Source organism: Giraffa tippelskirchi, chromosome 3 (assembly GCF_054371585.1).
Source record: "Giraffa tippelskirchi isolate mGirTip1 chromosome 3, T2T-mGirTip1v1.2.pri, whole genome shotgun sequence".
Classification (NCBI taxonomy): Eukaryota; Metazoa; Chordata; class Mammalia; order Artiodactyla; family Giraffidae; genus Giraffa; species Giraffa tippelskirchi.
Genome location: NC_137277.1, coordinates 61786653 through 61811527, shown reverse-complemented (window position 1 = coordinate 61811527; position 24875 = coordinate 61786653). Strand labels below are relative to the sequence as shown.

At 37.8% G+C, this 24875-nt stretch overlaps 1 protein-coding gene across 1 annotated transcript in view; it reads right to left on the bottom strand.

The window, feature by feature from the left end:
• CA10 (carbonic anhydrase 10 (inactive)) overlaps positions 1 to 24875 on the bottom strand; it is an 859345-nt gene that overhangs the window by 13674 nt on the left and 820796 nt on the right. Inside the window, exons 5-6 of the mRNA XM_081576112.1 lie at positions 15407 to 15502; positions 238 to 310 (exon numbers count right to left, since the gene is read on the bottom strand). Coding sequence (XP_081432238.1) covers positions 238 to 310; positions 15407 to 15502 — 169 coding nt within the window. The remainder of the gene's footprint in view (positions 1 to 237; positions 311 to 15406; positions 15503 to 24875) is intronic.

Below are 24875 nucleotides of genomic sequence, written 5' to 3'. Positions count from 1 at the left end.
CATCACAATAATCATTATTGCTTTAGACAGGTGTGGATGAAAAAGGCACTCTGGGGGTTTCTTCTTGAAATAAGTTATTTCTTAGCCAACCCTGACTCTCCAGAGTGATTTTCTACAGAATTGAATGATCATGAAGCTGAAAGAGGCCCTTGGAGATCATTAGTTCTGGCTTTCTGCCTTCAAACAGGACTAACCTTTATAGAATAGTTGCTATATAGAAAATTCAGCCAAACTTACTTTTATATGTTATTCTTGTGATAGTATCTCTGTTGAGCATTCGATTAAGAAATGGGTTTGATGAATCAGAAACCTAGGGGGAAAAAGAAAATATTAATAAAAGGTAGGCAGAAGTTAACAAAGTGCTTCGGTGGAAAAGGAGGAAGGGTGAGGAAAAACATATTGTGCACCCATAGACATAGGAGAACTAGTCATTCTTAGGGAAGCATTTCAGGGTAGGTGAAGGTGAGAGTATGGAGGAAGGATGGGAGGTAAAGATAGAGAAGAGGTAGGCAGCGGCTAGCTCATGCCAGGCTTTGAATGTCATATTAGGGCATTTAAAGTTTATTTTCTAGGAACAGGGAACCATTAGAGAGTTTTAAGTAGAGAGTAGGGAGTGAAATATTAGGAAGGGGATAGTTATCCAAGTACAAAGAGAAAGAGAAAGAGTACCCAGAGTATTTGTGCTGATACAACCCATGAAAGGAGAGTCAAAAACAGATTGTCCTGTTAGGTAAGGAATCTGCCACGTCCTTTAATTGGGTGCCTTGGTTTCCTGGTACCTGATGAGTCTGGGCAGAGTTAACATTAGGACTAGACCCTTTTGAGCTGATTGAAAATAATTGAAAAATTTCCAAAGTGCACACAGACAATTTGTGGGCTCTAGTGTGTTGACTCTGTGGGTGAGAGGATAAAATATGTACTTGGTATATATGCACTTAAATAGGAAGTTAATGGTGTGTGACTGAGCAGCAATCATAGCCAAATCTCTGTTCCCTGTGGTTATAGGAAAGGTGGGGGATTAGGAGGGGACAGAGATAAGTAAAATCCATAGATAAACAAATCTCTTATTTTGACAAAAAATTCCAACCCTTTTATGACTCAGATTTTGGTCAATTGACATCTCAAGGGTTCAGCTGACCTAGATATGGGGCTTCTCAATTTCTGTTACTGCTTACCTTGCAGGGAACTTTGAAAGGAAGGTAGAAAAATCAGAAGGAGGGGAAGAGTGCCAGAGGCTTTGTTCATGTCGTTTCTAGGTATCAGTGCCCAGAAAAGTCTGGCCTGTGTCCCATGCACAATCAGTTTGGGAATGAGTGAATGGCAAGTCACAGCTTGGATGATTCACTGTGGAGCATCTGGGAGTTGATTACGTTTGACAAAGATAGAAATGTTGTAGCTTATTTTGAGATCCAGCCTGAAAGCTTCAGGTTTGCTCAGGGAAAGAGTGGAAGGGCCAAACTGTCCTAAGAAGATGCAGGAGTGAGGACAATCCTTTTACTGATCTCAGGGTCTGGGGCATAAGTTCCTCTAAATAACCTACATGGAAACAATCAGGACCTGTATCAGTAATCTCAGTGGAATGAGTGTTTCTGCAGAAGCCTGTGAAACATTCCAGTAGTTTTCAGTTAGAAGGCTCACTTCTGGCAAATCAATCACCCTGTCAGCTGTAATGTGACCACATTGCCAGGATGACATTCACTGACTCAGAAACTTTGAGCAAAGTGAGGCAATGTCAGTGGCAGAGGCTGAGGCACTCACCAAAGGTCAAGAGCTGTTGGGCAGTCCATGCTGGTCACGAGAGTTACTCACAGAAGGCCTGGCATTGGGAAAGTTACTGGAGATGTGAGCCCTTGGATATGCATTGCATAATATTGCAAAATGCCTTCAGGCTGCATAAGAGTAAGTATGTCCCAGGTTGAACACAACAAGAAGTTATCAATGTCATAATTGGGGCTGGTTGAGGGATATAGGTGTTTGTCCTATGTTTGTGGGCAGCAAGGAGATGTGGGGGAAAAAAGTTTTTAAATGTTGTTTTCTCTTTTCTCCCTTCCAGCTCTATGTGAACAAGGTCATTAGTGTCAATATTAAAGTCAAGCAAGACCTGGGTTCCTTTCCTGGATGTACTATTATGAACTACATGAGTGGGGATGTAATGTCAAACATTCTCTGTACCATTTTCCTCATTTTCCTTAGGGACACTAATGCTTACCCCACAGGTTTATTATTAGGGTTAAATGATAAAATATGTATGTAAAGTACATGTCTCAGTGCCTCGCATTTGGGAATCTATTGTTTATTATAACAGGGTCTGTGATGATGCCAAGAGGTATTAGAGCAGGGATTGGAAGGATCTGTCTGTACCAAGACCAATTTCCTTTGGGAAGTTTTATTAGGGATTAAGAAAGCCTAAAATCATACTTACCTGGTCAAAAGCCCTTTTCTACATTTGCCAGTGACAAGCTAAAGGAGGTGGAATTGGTGGTCAGTGGCAGCAGTACGTCCAGGGTTCAGCTCTCCTGGGACCACAAAAAGGCTTGATCTGACCCAGGTGAGGAGAGGAAGTTAGGAGGCTGAGTGACCAGACAGAGCAAAGTGCCTGTTGTAAAGGGTGATGCTCATGAAGAGGGAGGGGGCGTGGTGCCTAGGGTTGCCCATGTGCCCATTCTGTGTGATAATAATGTCTTCATGAGAGCTGTGTTAAAACTCCCTAGTGCCAAATGCTGAATTTCTATTGACTGTCATCAGATTCGAAGTTCTGATTGGGGCACTTCCTCTAATGGTTTGGCTAAAACTTCCCGAGAAGCTAGCACAATGACTGCCAACTTTTAGAACTGCCACACTGCCCTGCCCCCCCCCCTTTTGGAAAGACAGTTTCTTTTTTTTTTTTAAGAAATTAGAAATGTTTATTGTTTAAAACGAATATGAAAACAGTAAAAGCTAATTGATGTAAAAACTGGTATCTGAAAGTGGGAGTTGCCCATTTTAGGTTTCGTTTTCATAATAATTTGTACACACTTAATATTGGCTTTGAATTCAGGCTATAGATGGAGGTTGAAAAACAATGAAGCAACTGTTAGTAGAGACTGAAAAAAATGGTGAACCAAGTTATGAGATAGAACATTTGGCAAAATTTTGATCTACAGGAACTTGGACAGAAGACCCTTTGTAATACTTTTAAAAGTTCTAAGCTAAATATGAGCCCTCAGCAAGACAAATAGGCTGCTAATAATCCTAAGGACATTATTTTTTTTCCCTACAGGAGTTTGCCACAGCCAGAGTAGAGAAAGCCCTGTCCTGAAAAAAAAAAAATAGATGAAATTCACTACTTCAGAAGTAGTGAATTTTAGGACTTATATAGAGTAGATATGCATCAGATTCATAGAAAATTTATGAAGTTTTAAAATCCATTATACCAATAAAAGAACTACGTGCTTGGACAAAAAAAATTGCAATAGTTCAAAAAGAAGTAAGATTTCTGGACTTCTGACATTCAATGGATAGAAATCAGAATGAGAGTAACAGATATTTTTTACCCAAAGAGTTGAAAATCCTAGAGGTAGAGCCGAGAGATTCAGAGGATTGTGAACAAGTTAATTATCTCAGGGAGCAGAAATGAAATCTAATCAAGGAACATCCCCAGGACCAGAGTAACTTTTTTAAAATTAATTTTTATTGGAGTATATCTGTTTTACAATGTTGTGTTAGTTTCCACTGTATAGAAAAGTGAAGTAGCTATACATATGCATATAATACCCTCTTTTTGGATTTCCTTCCCATTCAGGTCACAACAGAGCTCTCACTAAGTAGCATTCCCTGAGCTATACAGTAGGTCCTCATTAGTTAGCTATTTTATATACAGTAACAGTAGTGTATATATGTCAATTCCAATTTCTCAAATCATCTAACGCCTTCTTCTCACCTTGGTGTCCATACATTTGTATGCTATATCTGTGTCTCTATTTCTGTTTTGCAAATAAGATCATACATACCATTTTTTTAGATACCACTGCTGCTGCTGCTGCTGCTAAGTTGCTTCAGTCGTGTCCGACTTTGTGCGACCCCATAGATGGCAGCCCACCAGGGTCCGCCGTCCCTGGGATTCTCCAGGCAAGAATACTGGAGTGGGTTGCCATTTCCTTCTCCAGTACATGAAAGGGAAAAGGGAAAGTGAAGTCGCACAGTCATGTCCGACTCTTAGCGACCCCATGGACTGTAGCCTACCAGGCTCCTCCGTCCATGGGATTTTCCAGGCAAGAGTACTGGAGTGGGGTGCCATTGCCTTCTCCCTAGATACCACATATATGTGTTAATACATGATACTTGGTTTTTCTCTTTCTGACTTACTTAACTCTGTATGATAGTCTCTAGGTCCATTATCTAGATGGTGATCTCTATGTCCATTATCTAGGTCCGCTATCTAGGTATGATAGTCTCTACAAATGATCCAGTATCGTTCCTTTTTATGGCTAAGTAATATCCCATTGTATATATATGCAAATTTTATATATATATATATATATATATCATATATTCTTTATCTGTTCTGTTCCTCTGTTGATGGACATTTAGACTGATTTCATTCATGATTATTGTAAATAGTGTTACAGTGAACATTGGGGTGCATATGTCCTTTTGCATTATGACTTTGGAAATAAGAACAGTAGTCATGTTTCTGGGTCATATGGTAGTTTTATTTTTAGTTTTTTAAGGAACCTCCATATGGTTTTCCATGGTGGCTGTATCAATTTGCATTTGCACCAACAGTGCAAAAAGGTTTACTTTTCTCCACACTCTCTCCAACATTTACTGTTTGTATAATTTTTAAACATTTATTTTTAATTGGAGGATAATTGCTTTACAATTTTTTTTTTGTAGATTTTTTTAATTATAGTCTGGCTGGTGTGAGGTGATACACCATTGAAGTTTTGGTTTACATTTCTCTAGGAATTAGTGATGCTAATCATCTTTTCATGGCTTTGTTGGCCATCTGTATTTTTTTGGATAAATATCTGTTTAGGTCTTCAGCCCAATTTTTGATTGATTTTTTTATATTGAACATATAAATTATATTTTAGAGATTAATCTTTTGCTAGTTGTTCTGTTTGCAAATATTTTCTCCGAGAGCTGTCTTTTCATCTTGTTTATGGTTTCCTTTGCTATGCAAAAGCTTTTAAGTTTAATTAGGTCTCATTTGTTTATTTTTGTTTTACTTTTATTACTCTAGGAGGTGGCTCAAAAAAGATTCTCCTACAATTTATGTCAGAGAGTATTCTGCCTATGTTTTCCTCTAAGAATTTATATTATCCTATCTTACTTTAGGTCTTTAAATCATTTTGACTTTATTTTTATACATGGTGTTAGAGTGTTCTGATTTTATTATTTTACATGTAACTGTCCAGTTTTCCCAGCACCATTTCTTTTTTTTTTTTTTTTGCCTTTTATTTATTTATTTTGCCTTTTTTTTTTTTTTTATAAATTTATTTATTTTAGTTGGGGGCCAATCACTTCACAACATTGCAATAGTTTTTGCCATACATTGACATGAATCAGCCATGGGTTTACATGTGTTCCCCCTCCTGGACCCCCCACCCACCTCCCTCCCCATCCCATCCTTCTGGATCATCCCATTGCCCCGGCCCTGAGCCCTTGTCTCATGCATCGAACATGGAATGGTGTTCTGTTTCACATATGATAATATACATGTTTCAATGCTATTCTCCCAGAACGTCCCACCCTCACCTTCTCCCTCAGAGTCCATAAAATTGTTCCATGCATCTGTGTCTCTTATTCTGTCTCGCATATAGGGTTATCGTTACCATCTTTCAAATTCCATATATATGCATTAGTATACTGTATTGTTGTTTTTCTTTCTGGCTTACTTCACTCTGTATAATGGGCTCCAGTTTCATCCATCTCAGTAGAACCGATTCAAATGTATTTTTTTTAATGGCTGAGTAATATTCCATTGTGTATATGTACCACAGCTTCCTTATCCATTCGTCTGCTGATGGACATCTAGGTTGCTTCCATGTCCTGGCTATTGTAAACAGTGCTGCGATGAACATTGGGGTACACGCGTCTCTTCCAATTCTGGTTTCCTCGGTGTGTATGCCCAGCAGTGGGATTGCTGGGTCATATGGCAGTTCTATTCCCAGTTTTTTAAGAAATCTCCACACTGTTCTCCATAGTGGCTGTACTAGTTTGCATTCCCACCAACAGCCCAGCACCATTTCTTAAGAGGTTATCTTTTCTCCATTGTGTATTCTTGTCTCGTTTATCAAAGATAAGGTGCATGACAAGGTTCATCGGTGTGTGAGTTTATCTCTGGTTTTCTTATCCTTTTCCGTTGATCTGCATTTCTGTTTTTTGTGCCAGTACCATACTGTCTTGATGACTGTATCTTTGCCTGTAATAAGAAGTCAGGGAACCTGGTTGTCCAGCTGTTTTTCTTTCTCAAGATTGATTTGGTTTTTCGTGACCTTTTGTATTTCCATACAAATTGTATAATTTTCTGTTCTGGTTCTGTGAAAAATGCCATCGGTGATTTGATGAGACTGCATTGAATTTATAGATTGCTTTGGGTAATATAGTCATTTTCAAAATATTGGTTCTTAGAATCCAAGAACATGACATATTTTCCATCTGTTTGTGTCATCTTTGATTTTTTTTTATCACAGTATAGTTTTCTGCATATAGATCTTTTGCCTCCTTAGGGAGGTTTATTCCTAGGTATTTTATTATGTTTGATGAAATGGTAAATGAGATTATTTTCTTGATTTCTCTTTCAGATGGTCCATTGATAGCATATAGGGATTCAGATTTCTGTGTATTAATTCTGTCTCTTGTGACTTTACTAAATTCATTGATTATCTCTAGTAGTTTTCTGGTGGCATCTTTAGGATTTTCTATGAATAGTATCATGTCATCTGCAAATAATGACTGCTTTACTTTTTGTTTTTTTCCAATTTGGATTCCTTTTATTTCTTTTTCTTCCCTGATTGCTGTGACTAGTATACTTCCAAGACTACGTTGAATAATAATGGTGAGAGAAGACAATCTGTTTTCTAGTTCCTGATCTTAGAGGAAATGCTTTCAAATTTTCACCATTGAGGAGATTGTTTGCAGGTGTTTTGTCATATATAGCCTTTATTATGTTGAGGTATGTTCCCTCTATGTCCATTTTCTGCACTTTTTTTAAATCATAAATGAGTGTTGAAGTTTGCCAAAAGATTTTTTCTGCATCTATTGAGATGATCAAATGGCACATGGTTTTTACTTTTCAGTTTGTTAACATGTTTTATCACATTGATCGATTTGCATACAGTGATGAATCCTTACACCCCTTGGATAAACCCTGCTTGATCATGATGTATAATGCTCTTAATGTATTGTTGGATTCAGATTGCTAGTATTTTGTTGAGGAATATCATATCTATATTCATTGGTGATATTGGGCTGTTTTGGGGGATATCTTTGTCTGGTTTTGGTATCAGGGTGATAGTGGCCTTGTAGAATGAATTTGGGTTGTCCCTCTTTATGCAAAATTTTTGGAAGAGTTTGAGAACAATAAGCATTAAGTCGTCTCTAAATGCTTGATAGGATTCATCTGTGAAGCCATCTGGTTCTGGGCTTTTGTGTATTGAAAAAATTTTAATCAGAGTTTCATTTGTATTACTTGTGATTGGTCTGTTAATATTTTCTGTTTCTTTCTGGTTCAATCTTGGAAGGTTGTACCTTTTACAGAATTTGTTAATTTCTTCTAGATTTCCCATTTTATTGGCATATAGTTGTTTGTAGTAGTCCCTTATGACCGTTTATATTTCTGCAATGTCCACTGTGTTAATTTAATTGATTTAATTTTATTTAATAATCCCTCCTTTTTCATTTATAGTTTTATTGATTTGAGTCCCTTCCCTTTTTTTCCCCTTGGGGAATATAGCTGAGGTTGATCATTTTTTTAAAAAATCTTCTCAAACAATGAACTTTCAGTTTCATTGATCTTTACTCTTGTTTCCTTCATTTCTATTTCATTTATTTCTGCTCTGACCTTCATAACTTTTTTTTTCTCCTACTAACTTTTTCTTCTTTCTCTAGTTGCTTTAATTGTAAGGTTAGGTTGTTTATTTGAGATTATTCTTGAATCTTGAGGTAGGATTGCATTTCTTTTCCCTCTTAGAATTGCTTTTGCTGCATCATATAAGTTTCAAGTTGTTGTGTTTTCATTGTCATTTGTTTCTAAGTATTTTTAAATTTCTCTTTGATTTCTTCAATTATCTTTTGGCTACTTAGCAGCATATTATTTAGTGTCCATGTGTTTGTGGTTTTTACTGTTTGTTTTTTTTTTGGAAAAGATACTTGATGCAATTTCAATTTTCTTAAATTTACCAAGACTTGATATGTTACTTAATATATGACCTATCCTGGAGAGTGTTTTGTGTGCACTTGAGGAAAAAGTGTATTCTGCTGCTTTTAGATGTATTGTCCTAAAAATATCAATTGAGTCTCTGTTTTAATGTGTCATTTAAGGTCTTTGTTTTCTTATTAACATTTTTGTTTGGATGATCAGTCCATTGGTGTAGTTGGGACGATAAAATACCCCACTATTATTGTGTTACTATTGATTTCCCTTTTTATGGCTGTTAGCATTTGCTTTATGTATTGAGGTGCTCCTATGTTAGGTGCATAAATATTTACATTTGTTATATCTTCTTCTTGGGTTGATCTCGTGATCATTATGTAGTGCCCTTCCTTGTCGCTTGTAACAGATGTTATTTTAAAGTCTATTTTATTTCTGATATGAGTATTGGTATTCCCACTCTCTTTTTATTTACATTTCCATGGAACATATTTTTTCTTCTCATTTTCTGTCACATGTGTCCCTAAGTCTGAAGTGGACTTCTTGTGGACAGTACATATACAGTCTTTTTAGAATCCATTCAGCCATCTGTGTCTTTTTGCTGACACATTTAATCCATTTACATTTAAGGTAATTATCAATAGGTATGTTTCTCTTACCATTTACTTAATTGTGTTGGGTTTGAATTTTTTGCTGTTGTTCTTTTTTCTTTTCTTTTGTTTAGCATCTAGAGAAGTTTTTTCAACAATTTTTATAAAGCTAGTTTGTTGGTACTGAATTCTCTTAGCTTTTGCTTATCTGGGAAGCTTTTGATTTCTCTTTTGAATATGAATGAGATCTTTGCTAGATAGAGTAATTTTGGTTGTAGGTTTTCCCCTTTCATTACTTTAAATATATCCTGCCACTCCCTTCTGGGCTGCAGAGTTTCTGCTGAAACAGCAGCTGATACCTTAGGATTCCCTGATATGTTATTTATTGTTTTTCCCTTACTGCTTTTATTATTTTTCTTTTAATTTTTGTTAGTTTGATTAATATATGTCTTGGTGTGTTTCTTCTTGGGTTGTATCCTGTATGAGATTCTCTTTGCTTCCCAGACTTGGGTGACTATTTTTTTTCCCATGTTAGGGAAGTTTTCAACTATAAATCTTTTGAAATATTTTCTAGGACACTTTCTCTATCTCTTTTTCTTCTGGGACCCTTATTACTTGTATGTTATTGTGTTTAGCATTGTCACAGAAGTCTCTGAGACTGTCTTCATTTCTTTTCATTCTTTTTTTCTCTATTCTGCTTTGAAGAAGTTATTTCCAACTTTCTATCTTCTTTGTCACTTATCCTTTCTTCTGCTTCAGTTATTCTGCTATTGAGTCCTTCTAGTGTGTGTGTGTGTGTGTGTGTGTGTTTAATTTATTTATTTTAGTTGGCGGATAATTACTTTACAATATTGTAGTGGGTTTTGCCATACATTGACATGAATCAGCCATGTGTTTGCATGTGTTTCCCATCTTGAACCCCCCTCCCACCTCTCTCCCCATCCCATCCTTCTGGGTCATCCCATTGCCCCAGCCCTGAGCATTTGTCTCATGCATTGAACCTGGAATGGTGTTCTGTTTCACATATGATAATATACATGTTTCAGTGCTATTCTCTCAGAACATGCCACCCTCACCTTCTCCCTCAGAGTCCATAAGACTTCTATGCATCTGTGTCTCTTATTCTGTCTTGCATATAGGGTTATTGTTACCATCTTTCAAAATCCATATATATGCACTAGTGTGGTTTTAATTTCAGTTGTTGTGTTGTTCATTACTATTTGTTCTTCAGTTCATGAAGTCTTTGTTAAACACTTCATCTATCTTCTGTCCATGCCTCCAAGTTTATTTCTGAAATTTGGGTCATCTTTACAATCACTACTTGGAATTATTTTTTCAGATAGACTGCTTATTTCCTCTTCATTTAATTATATATTATGATATATTTATATATTTATAATATTTATATATTTATTATATATATTTACCAAGGCAAACCATTCAATATCACGGTAATCCAAGTCTATGCCCCAACCAGTAATGCCGAAGAAGCTGAAGTTGAACGGTTCTATGAAGACCTACAAGACCTTCTAGAACTAACACCCAAAAAAGATGTCCTTTTCATTATAGGGGACTGGAACGCAAAAGTAGGAAGTCAAGAAACACCTGGCGTAACAGGCAAGTTTGGCCTTGCAGTACAGAATGAAGCAGGGGAAAGGCTAACAGAGTTTTGCCACGCGAACGCACTGGTAATAGCAAACACCCTATTCCAACAACACAAGAGAAGACTCTACACATGGACATCACTAGATGGTCAACACCGAAATCAGACTGATTATATTCTTTGCAGCCAAAGATGGAGAAGCTCTATACAGTCAGCAAAAACAAGACCAGGAGCAGACTGTGGCTCAGATCATGAACTGCTTATTGACAAATTCAGACTTAAATTGAAGAAAGTAGGGAAAACCACTAGTCCATTCAGGTATGACCTAGATCAAATCCCTTATGAGTATACAGTAGAAGTGACAAATAGATTTAAGGGACTAGACCTGATAGACAGAATGCCTGATGAACTATGGACAGAGGTTCATGACATTGTCCAGGAGACAGGGATCAAGAAAATCCCCATTGAAAAGAAATGCAAAAAAGCAAACTGGCTGTCTGAAGAGGCCTTACAGATAGCTGGGAAGAGAAGAGAAGCAAAAAGCAAAGGAGAAAAGGAAAGATATTCCCATCTGAATGCAGAGTTCCAAAGAATAGCAAGGAGAGATAAGAAAGCCTTCCTCAGTGATCAGTGCAAAGAAATAGAGGAAAACAACAGATTGGGAAAGACTAGAGATCTCTTCAAGAAAATTAGAGATACCAAAGGAACATTTCATGCAAAGATAGGCTCGATAAAGGACAGAAATGGTATGGACCTAACAGAAGCAGAAGATATTAAGAAGAGGTGGCAAGAATACACAGAAGAACTGCACAAAAAAGATCTTCATGACCCAGATAATCACGAAGGTGTGATCACTCACCTAGAGCCAGACATCCTGGAATGTGAAGTCAAGTGGGCCTTAGAAAGCATCACTACAAACAAAGCTAGTGGAGATGATGGAATTCCAGTTGAGCTATTTCAAATCCTGAAAGATGATGCTGTGGAAGTGCTGCACTCGATATGCCAGCAAATTTGGAAAACTCAGCAGTGGCCACAGAACTGGAAAAGGTCAGTTTTCGTTCCAATCACAAAGAAAGGCAATGCCAAAGAGTGCTCAAACTACTGCACAATTGCACTCATCTCACATGCTAGTAAAGTAATGCTGAAAATTCTCCAAGCCAGGCTTCAGCAATACGTGAACCGTGAACTTCCAGATGTTCAAGCTGGTTTTAGAAAAGGCAGAGGAACCAGAAATCAAATTGCCAACATCCACTGGATCATCGAAAAAGCAAGAGAGTTCCAGAAAAACATCTATTTCTGCTTTATTGACTATGCCAAAGCCTTTGACTGTGTGGATCAGAATAAACTGTGGAAAATTATGAAAGAGATGGGAATACCAGACCATCTGACCTGTCTCTTGAGAAACCTTTATGCAGGTCAGGAAGCAACAGTTAGAACTGGACATGGAATAACAGACTGGTTCAAAATAGGAAAAGGAGTACGTCAAGGCTGTATATTGTCACCCTGCTTTTTTAACTTATATGCAGAGTACATCATCAGAAACGCTGGGCTAGAAGAAACACAAGCTGGAATCAAGATTGCCAGGAGAAATATCAATAACTTCAGATATGCGGATGACACCACCCTTATGGCAGAAAGTGAAGAAGAACTAAAGAGCCTCTTGATGAAGGTGAAAGAGGAGAGTGAAAAAGTTGGCTTGAATCTCAACATTCAGAAAACTAAGATCATGGCATCTGGTCCCAACACTTCATGGGAAATAGATGGGGAAACAGTGGAAACAGTGTCAGACTTTATTTTTTGGGGCTCCAGAATCACTGCTGATGGTGACTGCAGCCATGAAATTAAAAGATGGTTGCTCTTTGGAAGGAAGGTTATGGCCAACCTAGATAGCATATTTAAAAGCAGAGACATTACTTTGCCAACAAAAGTCCATCTAGTCAAGGCTATGGTTTTTCCAGTGGTCATGTATGGTTGTGAGAGTTGGACGGTGAAGAAAGCTGAGCGCCAAAGAATTGATGCTTTTGAACTGTGGTGTTGGAAGACTCTTGAGAGTCCCTTGGACTGCAAGGAGATCCAATCAATCCATCCTAAAGGAGATCAATCCTGGGTGTTCATTGGAAGGTCTGATGTTGAGGCTGAAACTCCAATACTTTGGCCACCTCATGCGAAGAGTTGACTCATTGGAAAAGACCCTAATTCTGGGTAGGATTGGGGGCGGGAGCAGAAGGGGACGACAGAGGATGAGATGGTTGGATGGCATCACTGACTCTATGCACATGGGTTTGGGTAGACTCCGGGAGTTGGTGATGGACAGAGAGGCCTGGCGTGCTGCAATTCATGGGGTCGCAAAGAGTCCGACACGACTGAGCAACTGAACTGAACTGAATATATTTATTAATCTTCTCATTGTGTCTAACCTACTGTCTTTGAATTCTCCTTTCTGTAGGTTGTAGGGCCATTGCTCCTCTTGCTTATGGTATCTGCCCCCAGTGGATGAGGTTGGCCCAGTGGCTTGTGTAGGTTTCCTGTTGGGAAGGACTAGTGCCTGTGCTCTGATGGGTAGAGCTGAGTTTCATCCCTCTGATGGGCAGACCCACATCATGTGGTGTGTTTTGGTATATCTGTGTGCTTAGCACTTTAGACAGCCTGTCTGCTAGTAGGTAGGTTTGTTTTACAGTTATCCTTGTTTTTTAGCATGATATATTAAGCACCTTGGAGTCAAGGTGGAGACTTTCTGTTGAGATCTTGCCAATTAATATTCCCTGGGTGTCAGAATTCTCTGTGATTTCCCAGTTGGTGCAGTGGTAAAGAATATGCTTGATAACATCATTGACTCAACGGACAGGAATATGAACAAACTCTGTGAGATAATGAAAGACAGAGGAGCCTGAGGTGTTGCAGTCCATGGGGTTGCAAAGAGCTGGACATGATTTAGTGACTGAACAACAACAAGAAGGAATTCTCCAGTGGTCCAATGTCCTGGCCTTAGCACTCCCACTTCAGAGGCTCAAGCTTAACCCCTGGTTAGGGAACCATGATCCTGCAAGCCACACAGTGCAATGAAAAAAAGGTCAGGAAATAAAATGAACAGACAAACAAAACCCAAGACAAATAGCAAAAACAAAAACAAAGAGCAATAGTTTTTTAAAAAGGAAAACAAATAAAACCCAAGATAAATGGTAAAAGAAAAATGAAACAAAGAAAAATAAAAATTAATATAAAAAAAGAAACAAAAACAATGAAAATAAAAAACCAGAGAGCAACCAGACATATAAAAGAACCTAAAAACAAAATCAGAGCAATTAAAAACAAAACTAAGAAAAACAAGAAAGAAAACCAAAGTAGAATACAAACTAAAAATAAAGTAAAATAAATGTTAAAAACACAGAAAGGAAAGAACACAAAATAAAGGAAAGGTAAAGTAAAAATAGAAAAATAAAAATTACATTAAAAATAATGAAAGCAGCAACAGAACAGAACAAATAAAAATAGCAATAAGAATATTTTCCTGGTGTCTCATCTGTCAGTGTTTTTACCCCCACTATGATCCCCCAGCCAAACTCTGCTTTCCCTGGTATTCTCTAGGTAGGCTTCTGGACTTGCTGTGGACAATGTGTGGGCAGCTCAGACTCTGACCTGGCCCAATCATCATATGTACTTGACCCCATCGACTGGTCTCAGTTGTGGGAACACTCATTGTCTATTCATATATTCCACAGATGCAGAGTTTATCAAGCTGATCATGGGGATTTAACTTGTGGCTTGTGCAATTATATAAGAAGATTTTCATTCCTCTTCTTTAGTCACTATATTGGGCTTTAGCTAAGGCTTTAGCCCCACCTCTCCATGTGGGCCTCCCACAGAGGTCTGCTCCTGAGGCTTCCCCAAAGCACTCAGGTCTGACCTGATGAGGACAGGGCATGGAGGTGGCCTGGCTGCTGGGTCACAGGAGCCCCGGCAAAAACAGGTGCAGGGGGGATCAGTGGCTGCAAGAGATATAGTCCAGCCAGTGAGGAGGTGCACAGGGAAGCCAATGGCCAGGGGTTCAAGAGATATAGCTATAGTGGTAGCCTTTTCCATAATCCACTGGCTATAGTGAAAGGATCAGTCCTGTTAGCAGCCTTTCCTAGTGCCTGGTGACAGGTGCTTCTTCTTTTTTTTTTAAATTTGCAAACCTGTTTCACTCAACAACTGTCAAAATGTTGTGTAATTTTTTAACAACTTAAACTTTTATTTGTTGGAAGTCTGTTGTTGATGATGACTATAAGGGGATGTGGAGCCATCCTAGAATGTCATAAAGCCAGAATTGGTGAATTTTCTTAATTATTCACAGGGATGTTTACATGAAAGAGGTAAACTGGGAGGGAAAGATGAATTTCAGAGCAATTCCTGAAAGCTGGAGGGAACTGTTTAGTGCAGTGCCTGGAGGGAAGGGACATCTCGCATTTTCTTTTTATCCCTTTTTCCAAGGGTCATCTGATTGACAGCCCTTTAATCCTGGAGGATATCAGTGAGAAATCATCTCCCCTTCCATTGATTCCTTCTGATTCTTCTGCATGAGTGGGACCTAAAACCTGCCCCTGGGTCCAGAATCGTTTTTCTCTCCAGGACAGAGACTACCTGGATCCTCAGGCCCTAGTGCTCTGAACTCATTGTTTTTGTATCTCTCTGAAAGGGTCTTTATTTTTCATAAATCTCATGGACATAAATATTGGGCATAGATATTTCCCTTTGGTAACATCTATGCAGCTTGGGTTATTTTTCTATTTTTCTAAGATTCAATGGGACTATAAACTGATATTCTGATTGGGGTGGAAATGATAAGAAGAGAAGAATGAAGGAATGCAACACACTTACTTTTATAAATATAGATACTACCACCAATCCATTTGGGCTCTTTGCAGCTTCTGTGACATTGGTATATAGCTCGTGGTTATAGTGGATGAGCTGCACCTGGCAGGAGGAAAAAGCAATAATGCAATAATGAGAACAACAATGTAACATTAAAAGATGTGAGGCACCCCCAAAGCCACCCTACATAAGGGTAAACTGTAAATTGGAAAACAATTAGAAAGATAATCCTATAATTGAGATTTCAGGGATATGGCATGTGTCATAAAATACATGCACATGAATGCACACATACAAAAATACCCATTCATATTTACAATTATTTTCTGGTAACAATCATGACTTTAATAATTTCAGTGCCCATCTGGCTCTGGCTTCATTTGGGGACATTTTCTCTAAAGGGTATGTAAAGTTATTTTCCCTTTTTAGAAGCAGAAAAGCCCTACAGAGGTGGGCCAGCTTTCCAGGCTGCACCTACAGTTGCCATCAGAAGCAGGTAAATCTTCCTCATGGCCATGGGCAAGCAGGGAATTGCTAGATCCTGTCAGTCAAGTGACTCAGGAGGAGACTGGCCAGCCTGCAAGATGAAGTGCTCCTGAGGGAGAGGAAGTTGGTGGCTTAGGTTTCTGATGCATCAGCCTGGACAGGTTATCTGTGCAGGACTTAACTTGCATTGAATGAAGATCAGTAATCTGCCTGTTGAGCCTTTATGTATTCATTTCAGGCTGTGGTTTTGAAATATGTTTTAACAATATGGGAGTATAATTTTGTAATAAACTAAACAATAGAGAAATTGAAACAAAAGCCCCTCCCCCACCTCTTTCTAATTGTAGTCCAAGCAGTATGATTATTAAGAGTTTAGTACATATCCTTCCAGATATTTTTTTGTGTTTATAACTCATACACACAAACAGTTTAAAAAACATTAAATGAGTAAATTCATAGAAACATACAACCTACCAATGTTGCATCAAGAGAAAATAGAAATCTGAACAGATGAGTACAAATAAGGTGATTGAAGTAGCAATCAAAAACCTCTCAGCAAAAAAAAAAAAAAAAAAAATCCCTGGGCAAGATGGTTTTGTGGGTGAGTTCCACCGATCTTTCAAATAAGAATTCATATCAATCATTCTTAAACTATTCCAAAACATAGAAGAAGAAAGAACATTTCCAAATTCATTTTATTAGGCCAGACTCATCCTGACACAAAGCCAGACAAAGACACTGCAAGAAAACAGAACTAAAGGCCAATATTCCTAATAGAAAAATGGCACTAACCAGGTGGCACGCTAGTGGTAAAGAACCTGCCTGACAATGCAGGAGACATACAAGATGAGATGCAGGTTAGATCCCTGGGTCTGGACGATCCCCTGGAGGAGGGCATGGGAACCCACAAAGTAATAGAACTGAGGACCCTGAGACAAATCCTCACACTTACTGTCAACTGATCTTCAACAAGGGTGTCAAGAACACATAATGATACAAGATAGGCTCTTCAATAAATTATTTTGGGAAAACTAACTATCCCATGCAGAATAATGAAATTGGACTTTGCTTCATACCACATATAGAAGTCAACTAAAAGTAGATTAAAGACTTATGTATTAAACCTGAAGCTGTAAAACTAGTAGATGAAAGAACAAATAATACACAAGGGGATCCCCATAAGGATAACAGCTGATCTTTCAATAGAAACCCTTCAGGCCAGAAGGGAATGGCAGGATATACTTAAAGTGATGAAAGAGAAAAACCTAAAACCCAGATTACTATACCCAGCAAGGATCTCATTCAAATATGAAGGAGAAATCAAAAGCCTTACAAACAAACAAAAGCTGAAAGAATGCAGCACCACCAAACCAGCCCTTCAACAAATGCTAAAGGATATTCTCTAGACAGGAAACACAGAAAAGGTGTATAAACTCGAATGAAAAACAACAAAGTAAATGGCAACAGGATCATACTTATCAATAATTACCTTAAATGTAAATGGGTTGAATGCCCCAACCAAAAGACAAGGACTGGCTACAAGACCCCTATATATGCTGTCTACAAGAGACCCACCTCAAAACAAGGGACACATACAGACTGAAAATGAAGGGCTGGAAAAGGATACTTCACACAAATGGAGACCAAAAGAAAGCAAGAACAGCAATACTCATATCAGATAAAAATAGACTTTAAAATAAAGGCCATGAAAAGAGACAAAGAAGGACACTACATAATGATCAAAGGATCAATCCAAAGAGAAGATATAACAATTATAAATATATATGCACCCAACGTAAGAGCACTGCAATATGTAAGGCAAATGCTAACAAGTATGAAAGGGTAAATTAACAATAACACAATAATAGTGGGAGACTTTAATACCCCACTCACACCTATGGAAAAATCAACTAAACAGAAAATTACTAAGGAAACACAAACTTTAAATGATACAGTGGACCAGTGAGACCTAATTGATATCTAGAGGACATTTCACCCCAAAACAATGAATTTCACCTTTTTCTCAAGTGCACACGGAAACTTCTCCAGGATAGATCATATCCTGGGCCATAAATCTAGCCTTGGTAAATTAAGAAAAAATTGAAATTCTTCCAATCATCTCTTCTGACCACAATCCAGTAAGATTAGATGTCAATTACAGGAAAAAAAAAACCCATTAAAACTCCAACACAAGGAGGCTAAAGAACACGCTTCTGGATAACCAACAAATCACAGAAAAAATCATAAAAGAAATCAAAATATTCATAGAAACAAATGAAAATGAAAACCCAATAACCCAAAACCTATGGGGCACTGTAAAAGCAGTGCTAAGGGGAAGGTTCATAGTAATACAGGCTTACCACAAGAAACACGAAAAAAGTCAAATAAGTAACTTAACTCTACACTTAAAGCAACTAGAAAAAGGAAGAAATGAAGAACCCCAGGGTTCGTAGAAGGAAAGAAACCATAAAAATTAGGGCAGAAATAAATGCAAAAGAAACAAAAGGGACCATAGCAAAAATCAGCAAAGCTAAAAGCTGGTTCTTTGAGAAGATAAATAAAATTGACAAACCATTAGCTAGATTCATCGAGAAACAAAGGGAGAAGAATCAAGTCAACAAAATTAGAAATGAAAATGGAGAAATCATAACAGACAACACAGAAATACAAAGGATCATAAGAGACTACTAACAGCAACTATCAGCCAATAAAATGGACAACTTGGAAGAAATGGACAAATTCCCAGAAAAGTACAACTTTCCAAAACTGAACCAGGAAGAAATAGAAAATCTCAACAGACCCATCACAAGCATGGAAATTGAAACTGTAATCAGAAATCTTTCAGCAAACAAAAGCCCAGGACCAGAAGGCTTCAGAGCTGAATTCTACCAAAAATTTAGAGAAGAGCTAACACTTATCCTACTCAAACTCTTCCAGAAAATTGCAGAGGGAGGTTAACTACTAAACTCATTCTATGAGGCCACCATCACCCTAATACCAAAAACAGACAAAGATGCCACACAAAAGGAAAACTACAGGCCAATATCACTGATGAACATAGATGCAAAACTCCTTAACAAAATTCTAGCAAACAGAATCCAACAACACATTAAAAAGATCATACATCATGACCAAGTGGGCTTTATCCCAGGGATGCAAGGATTCTTTAATATCCACAAATCAATGAATGTAATACACCAGATTAACAAATTGAAAGGTAAAAACCATATGATTATCTCAATAGATGCAGAGAAAGCTTTTGACAAAATTCAACATCCATTTATGATAAAAACCATCAGAAAACAGGAATAGAAGTAACATAACTTAACATAATAAAAGCTATACATGACAAACCCACAGCAAACATTATCCTCAATGGGGAAAAATTGAAAGCATTTCACCTAAAGTCAGGAACAAGACAAGGGTGCCCACTCTCACCACTACTATTCAACATAGTTTTGGAAGTTTTAGTCACAGCAATCAGAGGAGAAAAAGAAATTAAAGGGATCCAGATTGGAAAAAAGAAGTCAAACTCTCACTGTTTGCAGATGACATGATCCTCTGCATAGACAGCCCTAAAGACTCCACCAGAAAATTTCTAGACCTAATCAATGAATACAGTAAAGCTGCAGGGTATAAAATAAACACACAGAAATCCCTTGCATTCCTATACACTAACAATGAGAAAACAGAAAGAGAAATTAAGGAAACAATTCCATTCACAATTGCAATGAAAAGACTAAAATTCTTAGGAATATATATACCTAAAGAAACAAAAGACCTACATATAGAAAAGTATAAAAAAAAAAAACTGATGAGGGAAACCAAGAGGACACAAATAGATGGAGAAATATACCATGTTCATGGATTGGAAAAATCAATAAAGTGAAAATGAGTATATTTCCCAAAGCAATCTATAGATTCAATGAAATCAATCCCTATCAAGCTACCAATGGTATTTTTCACAGAACTAGAACAAATAATTTTACAATTTGTAAGGAAATACAAAAAACCTCGAATAGCCGAAGCAATCTTGAGAAAGAAGAATGGAACTGGGGGTATTAACCTGCCTGACTTCAGAGTATACTACAAAGCTACAGTCACCAAGACAGGATGGTACTGGCACAAAGAGAGAAGTATAGATCAATGGAACAAAATAGAAAGCTCAGAGATAAATCCACGCACCTATGGACACCTTATCTTTGACAAAGGAGGCAAGAATATACAATGGAGAAAAGACAATCTTGTTAAATAGATTTCTTTAACAAGTGGTGCTGGGAAAACTTGTCAACCACTTGCAAAAGAATGAAACTAGAACACTTTCTAACATCATTAACAAAAATAAACTCAAAATGGATTAAAGATCTAAACGTAAGACCAGAAACTATAAAACTCCTAGAGGAAAACATAGGCAAAACACTCTCCGACATAAACCCACAGAAGGATCCTCTATGATCCACCTCTCAGAATATTGGAAATAAAAGCAAAAATAAACAAATGGGACCTAATTAAAATTAAAAGCTTTTGCACAACAAAAGAAACTATAAGCAAGGTGAAAAGACAGCCTTCAGAATGGGAGAAAATTATAGCAAACGAAGCAACGGACAAACAATTAATCTCAAAAATATACAAGCAACTCCTGCAGCTGAACTCCAGAAAAATAAATGACCCAATCAAAAAGTGGGCCAAAGAACTAAACAGACACTTCTCCTAGGAAGACATGCAGATGGCTAACAAACACATGAAAAGATGGTCAACATCACTCATTATCAGAGAAATGCAAATCAAAACCACAACGAGGTACCATTTCATGCCCGTCAGAATGGCTGCTATCCAAAAGTCTACAAACAATAAATGCTGGAGAGGGTGTGGAGAAAAGGGAACCCTCTTACACTGTTGGTGGGAATGCGAACTAGTACAGCCACTATGGAGAACAGTGTGGAGATTCCTCAAAAAACTGGAAATAGAACTGCCATATGACCCAGCAGTCCCACTGCTGGGCATACACACTGAGGAAACCAGAATTGAAAAAGACATGTGTACCCCAATGTTCATCACAGCACTATTTATAATACCAAGACATGGAAGCAACCTAGATGTCCATCGGCAGACGAATGGATAAGAAAGCTGTGGTACATATACACAACGGAATATTAGTCAGCCATTAAACAGAATACATTTGAATCAGTTCTAATGAGGTGGATTAAACTGGAGTTTATTATACAGAGTGAAGTAAGCCAGAAAGAGAAACACTAATACAGTATATTAATGCATATATATGGAATTAAGGACTATGGTAACAATAACCTTATATGTGAGAGAGAAAAAGAGACACAGATGTATAGAACTGTCTTTTGGACTCTGTGGGAGACGGGGAGGGTGTGATGACTTGAGCGAAGAGCATTGAAACATGTATATTATCATATGTGAAACAGATCACCAGTCCAGGTGCAGTGCATTAGACACGGTGATCAGGGCAGGTGCACTGGGATGACCCAGAGGAATGGAATGGGGAAGGATGTGGAAGGGGGGTTCGGGATGGGGAACACATGTACACCCATGGCTGATTCATGTCAATGTATGGCAAAACCCACTACAATATTGTAAAGTAATTAGCCTCCAATTAAAATAAATAAATTTTTTTTAAAAAAGAATGGTGGTTGTCAGGGGTTAAGTGGATAAGGAAATGAGATTATTGTACTCTTGTACAAAGTTTCAGTTATGAAAGTGAATGACTTCTGGAACTCTGCAGCACCAGAATGGTAGTGATAACTAACAATATTATGTTGTACACTTGGAATTTTCTAAAAATATAGATCCTAAGTTAAATCTTATCACACATACTCACACACTGGTAACTATGTAGAGGTGATGAATAGGTTACTTAGCTTTATTCTGGTGATCTTTCACAATGTATACATGTATCAAAATATCAAATTGTACACCTTAAATGTGTACAATTTTCATACATCAAAGGTATCTCAACAAAAATAAAAAGTGAAACAAAAAGTGGAAATGGAAAAACAATGGAATGATATTCAGCCATAAAAAGGAACACATTTGAGTTAGTTCTAAGCAGGTGGATGAACGTAGAGACTATTATACAGAGTGAAGTAAGTCAGAAAGAGAAAGATAAATATCATATTCTAACGCATATATACGGAATATAGAAAAATGCTACTGAAGAATTTGTTTACAGGGCAGCAATGGAGAAGCAGACATAGAGAATAGACTTATGGACATGGGGAGAGGGGAGGAGAGGGTGAGATGTATTTTAAAAAAGAAAGAAAGAAAGAGGACTTCTGAAAGCATGTAAAGAGTTAGCCCAGATCAAAGTCCTTTTTTGAACAGTTGGTGTAGGAGGGCTGTGGGAGGGGATTTTTAGGATGATGTCTCATTATTATCCATATGTTGTCAGAGTATTAATGAACTTAGTGATAATTCTAGTATTGAACTAAAATCCTATGATGAGGTCAAGTGTTGTTAGGGCTGGAGGAGCTCTTGTAAAGGATCAGGGACTAGGATTTACTCTGTGATGTGCCAGGGTTTGGTGGGTCATTGTCTGTTGTCACATAAGTAGAGACTTACAGGAAGTCCCCTACATGTGAACCTTCAAGTCATTAAGTTTCAAAGGTGTGAACATGCATTCCCTTTTCCAGTCACATAAGTTAGTTCATGTCTTACGTACATTGTCACATACATGCATCCTATTTGTGTACTTCACTGTACATTACTGTATAGTGTTCAGTAGTACAATATCTTTATTTCAAGCCCAGGATGTCCCAGAGCAAGAGGGTAGATAGAATTGAATCCAGCAAGGAACCAGAACCTGTGCCATCATCATCAGATGTGAGTGAAATCACAGCTTGCCCTCCATCTCCTATTGCGGATTATCCTTCGGTTCCACCATTTCCCACCTCCTCTCCCTCCTCTAGTCAGTCAGTAGCTCTTCTTGCCTGTTCACTCAATGCCAGCCCCTGTATGCCAGCAGTTGTACTGTACTGTAAGATTAAAAATGTTTTCTTTATTTTTTGTGTTTGTTTTTTTATATATTATTCGTGTAAAAAGTACTATAACCTATTACAGCACAGTACTATAGAACCAACTGTGTGAAAAAAAAAAAAGAAACAATGGAAATGGAATCATTTGTAAGTAACTATGAACTTGATTTTTAAAACTTTTGAAAAAATTTAAAAAGTTTGTAGATATCTTTCTAAGTCCATGTGTATGAATCTACCTAAATCTTTCTAATAGCTGTAGAATTCTCCATCGTATAAATGCCTTGCAACATATTTACCATCCTCTCAATAGTTTTCAGGTTGTTTCCATTTTTTTGTCTCTTGTAAATAACATCACAGCAAGATTAGCATACATCTTTCTATAATGATACTGGCGTTTTCCACAGGCTGATGTGAGTATATAATCAGTTCAGTTCAGTTACTCAGTCATGTTTGACTTTCTGCAACCCCATGGGCTGAAGCAAGACAGGCTTCCCTGTCCATCACCAACTTCTGGAGTTTGCTCAAACTCATGTCCATCAAGGCCTTCTCCTGCCTTCAATCTTTCCCAGCATCAGGGTCTTTTTCCAATGAGTCAGTTCTTCGCATCAGGTGGCCATAGTATTGAAACTTCAGCCTCGGCATCAGTCCTTCCAATGAATACTCAGGACTGGTTTCCTTTAGGATTGACTAGTTTGACCTCCTTGCAGTCCAAGGGACTCTCAAGAGTTTCTCCAACACCACAGTTCAAAAGCATGAGTAATTCAGTGCTCAGTTTTCTTTATGGTCAACTCTTACATCCATACATGACTACTAGAAAAACCAGAGCTTTGACTAGATGGACCTTTGTCAGAAAAGTAATGTCTCTGTTTTTTTGATATGCTGTGTAGGTTTGTCATAGCTTTTCTTCCAAGGAGAAAGTGTCTTTTAATTTCATGGCTGCAGTCACCATCTGCAATGATTTTAGAGCCCCCAAAATAAAGTTTCTCAAATTTTCTATTGTTTTCCCTTCTATTTGCCATGAAGTGATGGAACCAGATGCCATGATCTTAGTTTTTTACTTGATGGAAACTTTTAGGGCTTCAAGCTTGGGAGACAGCATCTCAAGTAACCCTGAGAGAACTGCACTGAGGTGGTGAGGGGAGAAGTCAGGTTATGTAGAAGTCTTACAACAAACGGCAGGTAACCTGAATATCAGAAGATTATTATTAACTAAAGAAAACCAGATATCTAAAATTAAGGAATTTAGCACTTTTTTATGTATGACAAGATTCAAGAGTCTGGGCTCACTGAAATCATTCCTCTCCTATGCATCTCAGCTATCTGGGGCTGGTATCCTGTGTTTTTCAAATCCTGAGTTCCCTTTGGGCTCACTGTAGAGCGTGACTGCAGTCCTGGTGGCTGCCAGATCACAGACATTGTTCTTTCCTGAGTGCCTTTAGGGCTTACTTTGGAGGGCTGGAATCGCTGATGACGGTGGCATCATTGTTTATTGATGAGAAATGGAATACTTCCTGCTATATTAGTAAGCAAGGATGTCGCAATCATCAGTGATTCCAACTCTCAAATGCCTAAAGGCATTTAGGAAGGAGAAGAATACCTATGATCTAACAGCCATCAGACTGCAGCCATTACCTAAGTTGAGCTCCTAGGAACTCAGGATGTGAAAAATGTAGGATACTGGACCCAGGTAGCTGAGGTGCATATGAAAGGAATGATTTCAGTTAACCCAGACTCTTGCAGTTTCCCATTTATAGAAAAGCATTATATTCCTTAACTTGACATATCTGGTTTTCTTTAACTAACAATAATCTTTTGATGTTCAGACTACCTCCCCTCTGTTGTAAGACTTCTATAAAACCTAACTCCTCTGCCTACCTCCTCAGTGAAGTTCTCTCAGGGTTACTTGAGATGATGTTTCCTGGGCTTGAAGTCCTAAAGATTCCAACCAAAAAAAAAATATAACTCTCAACTTTAGGTTATTATTTTTA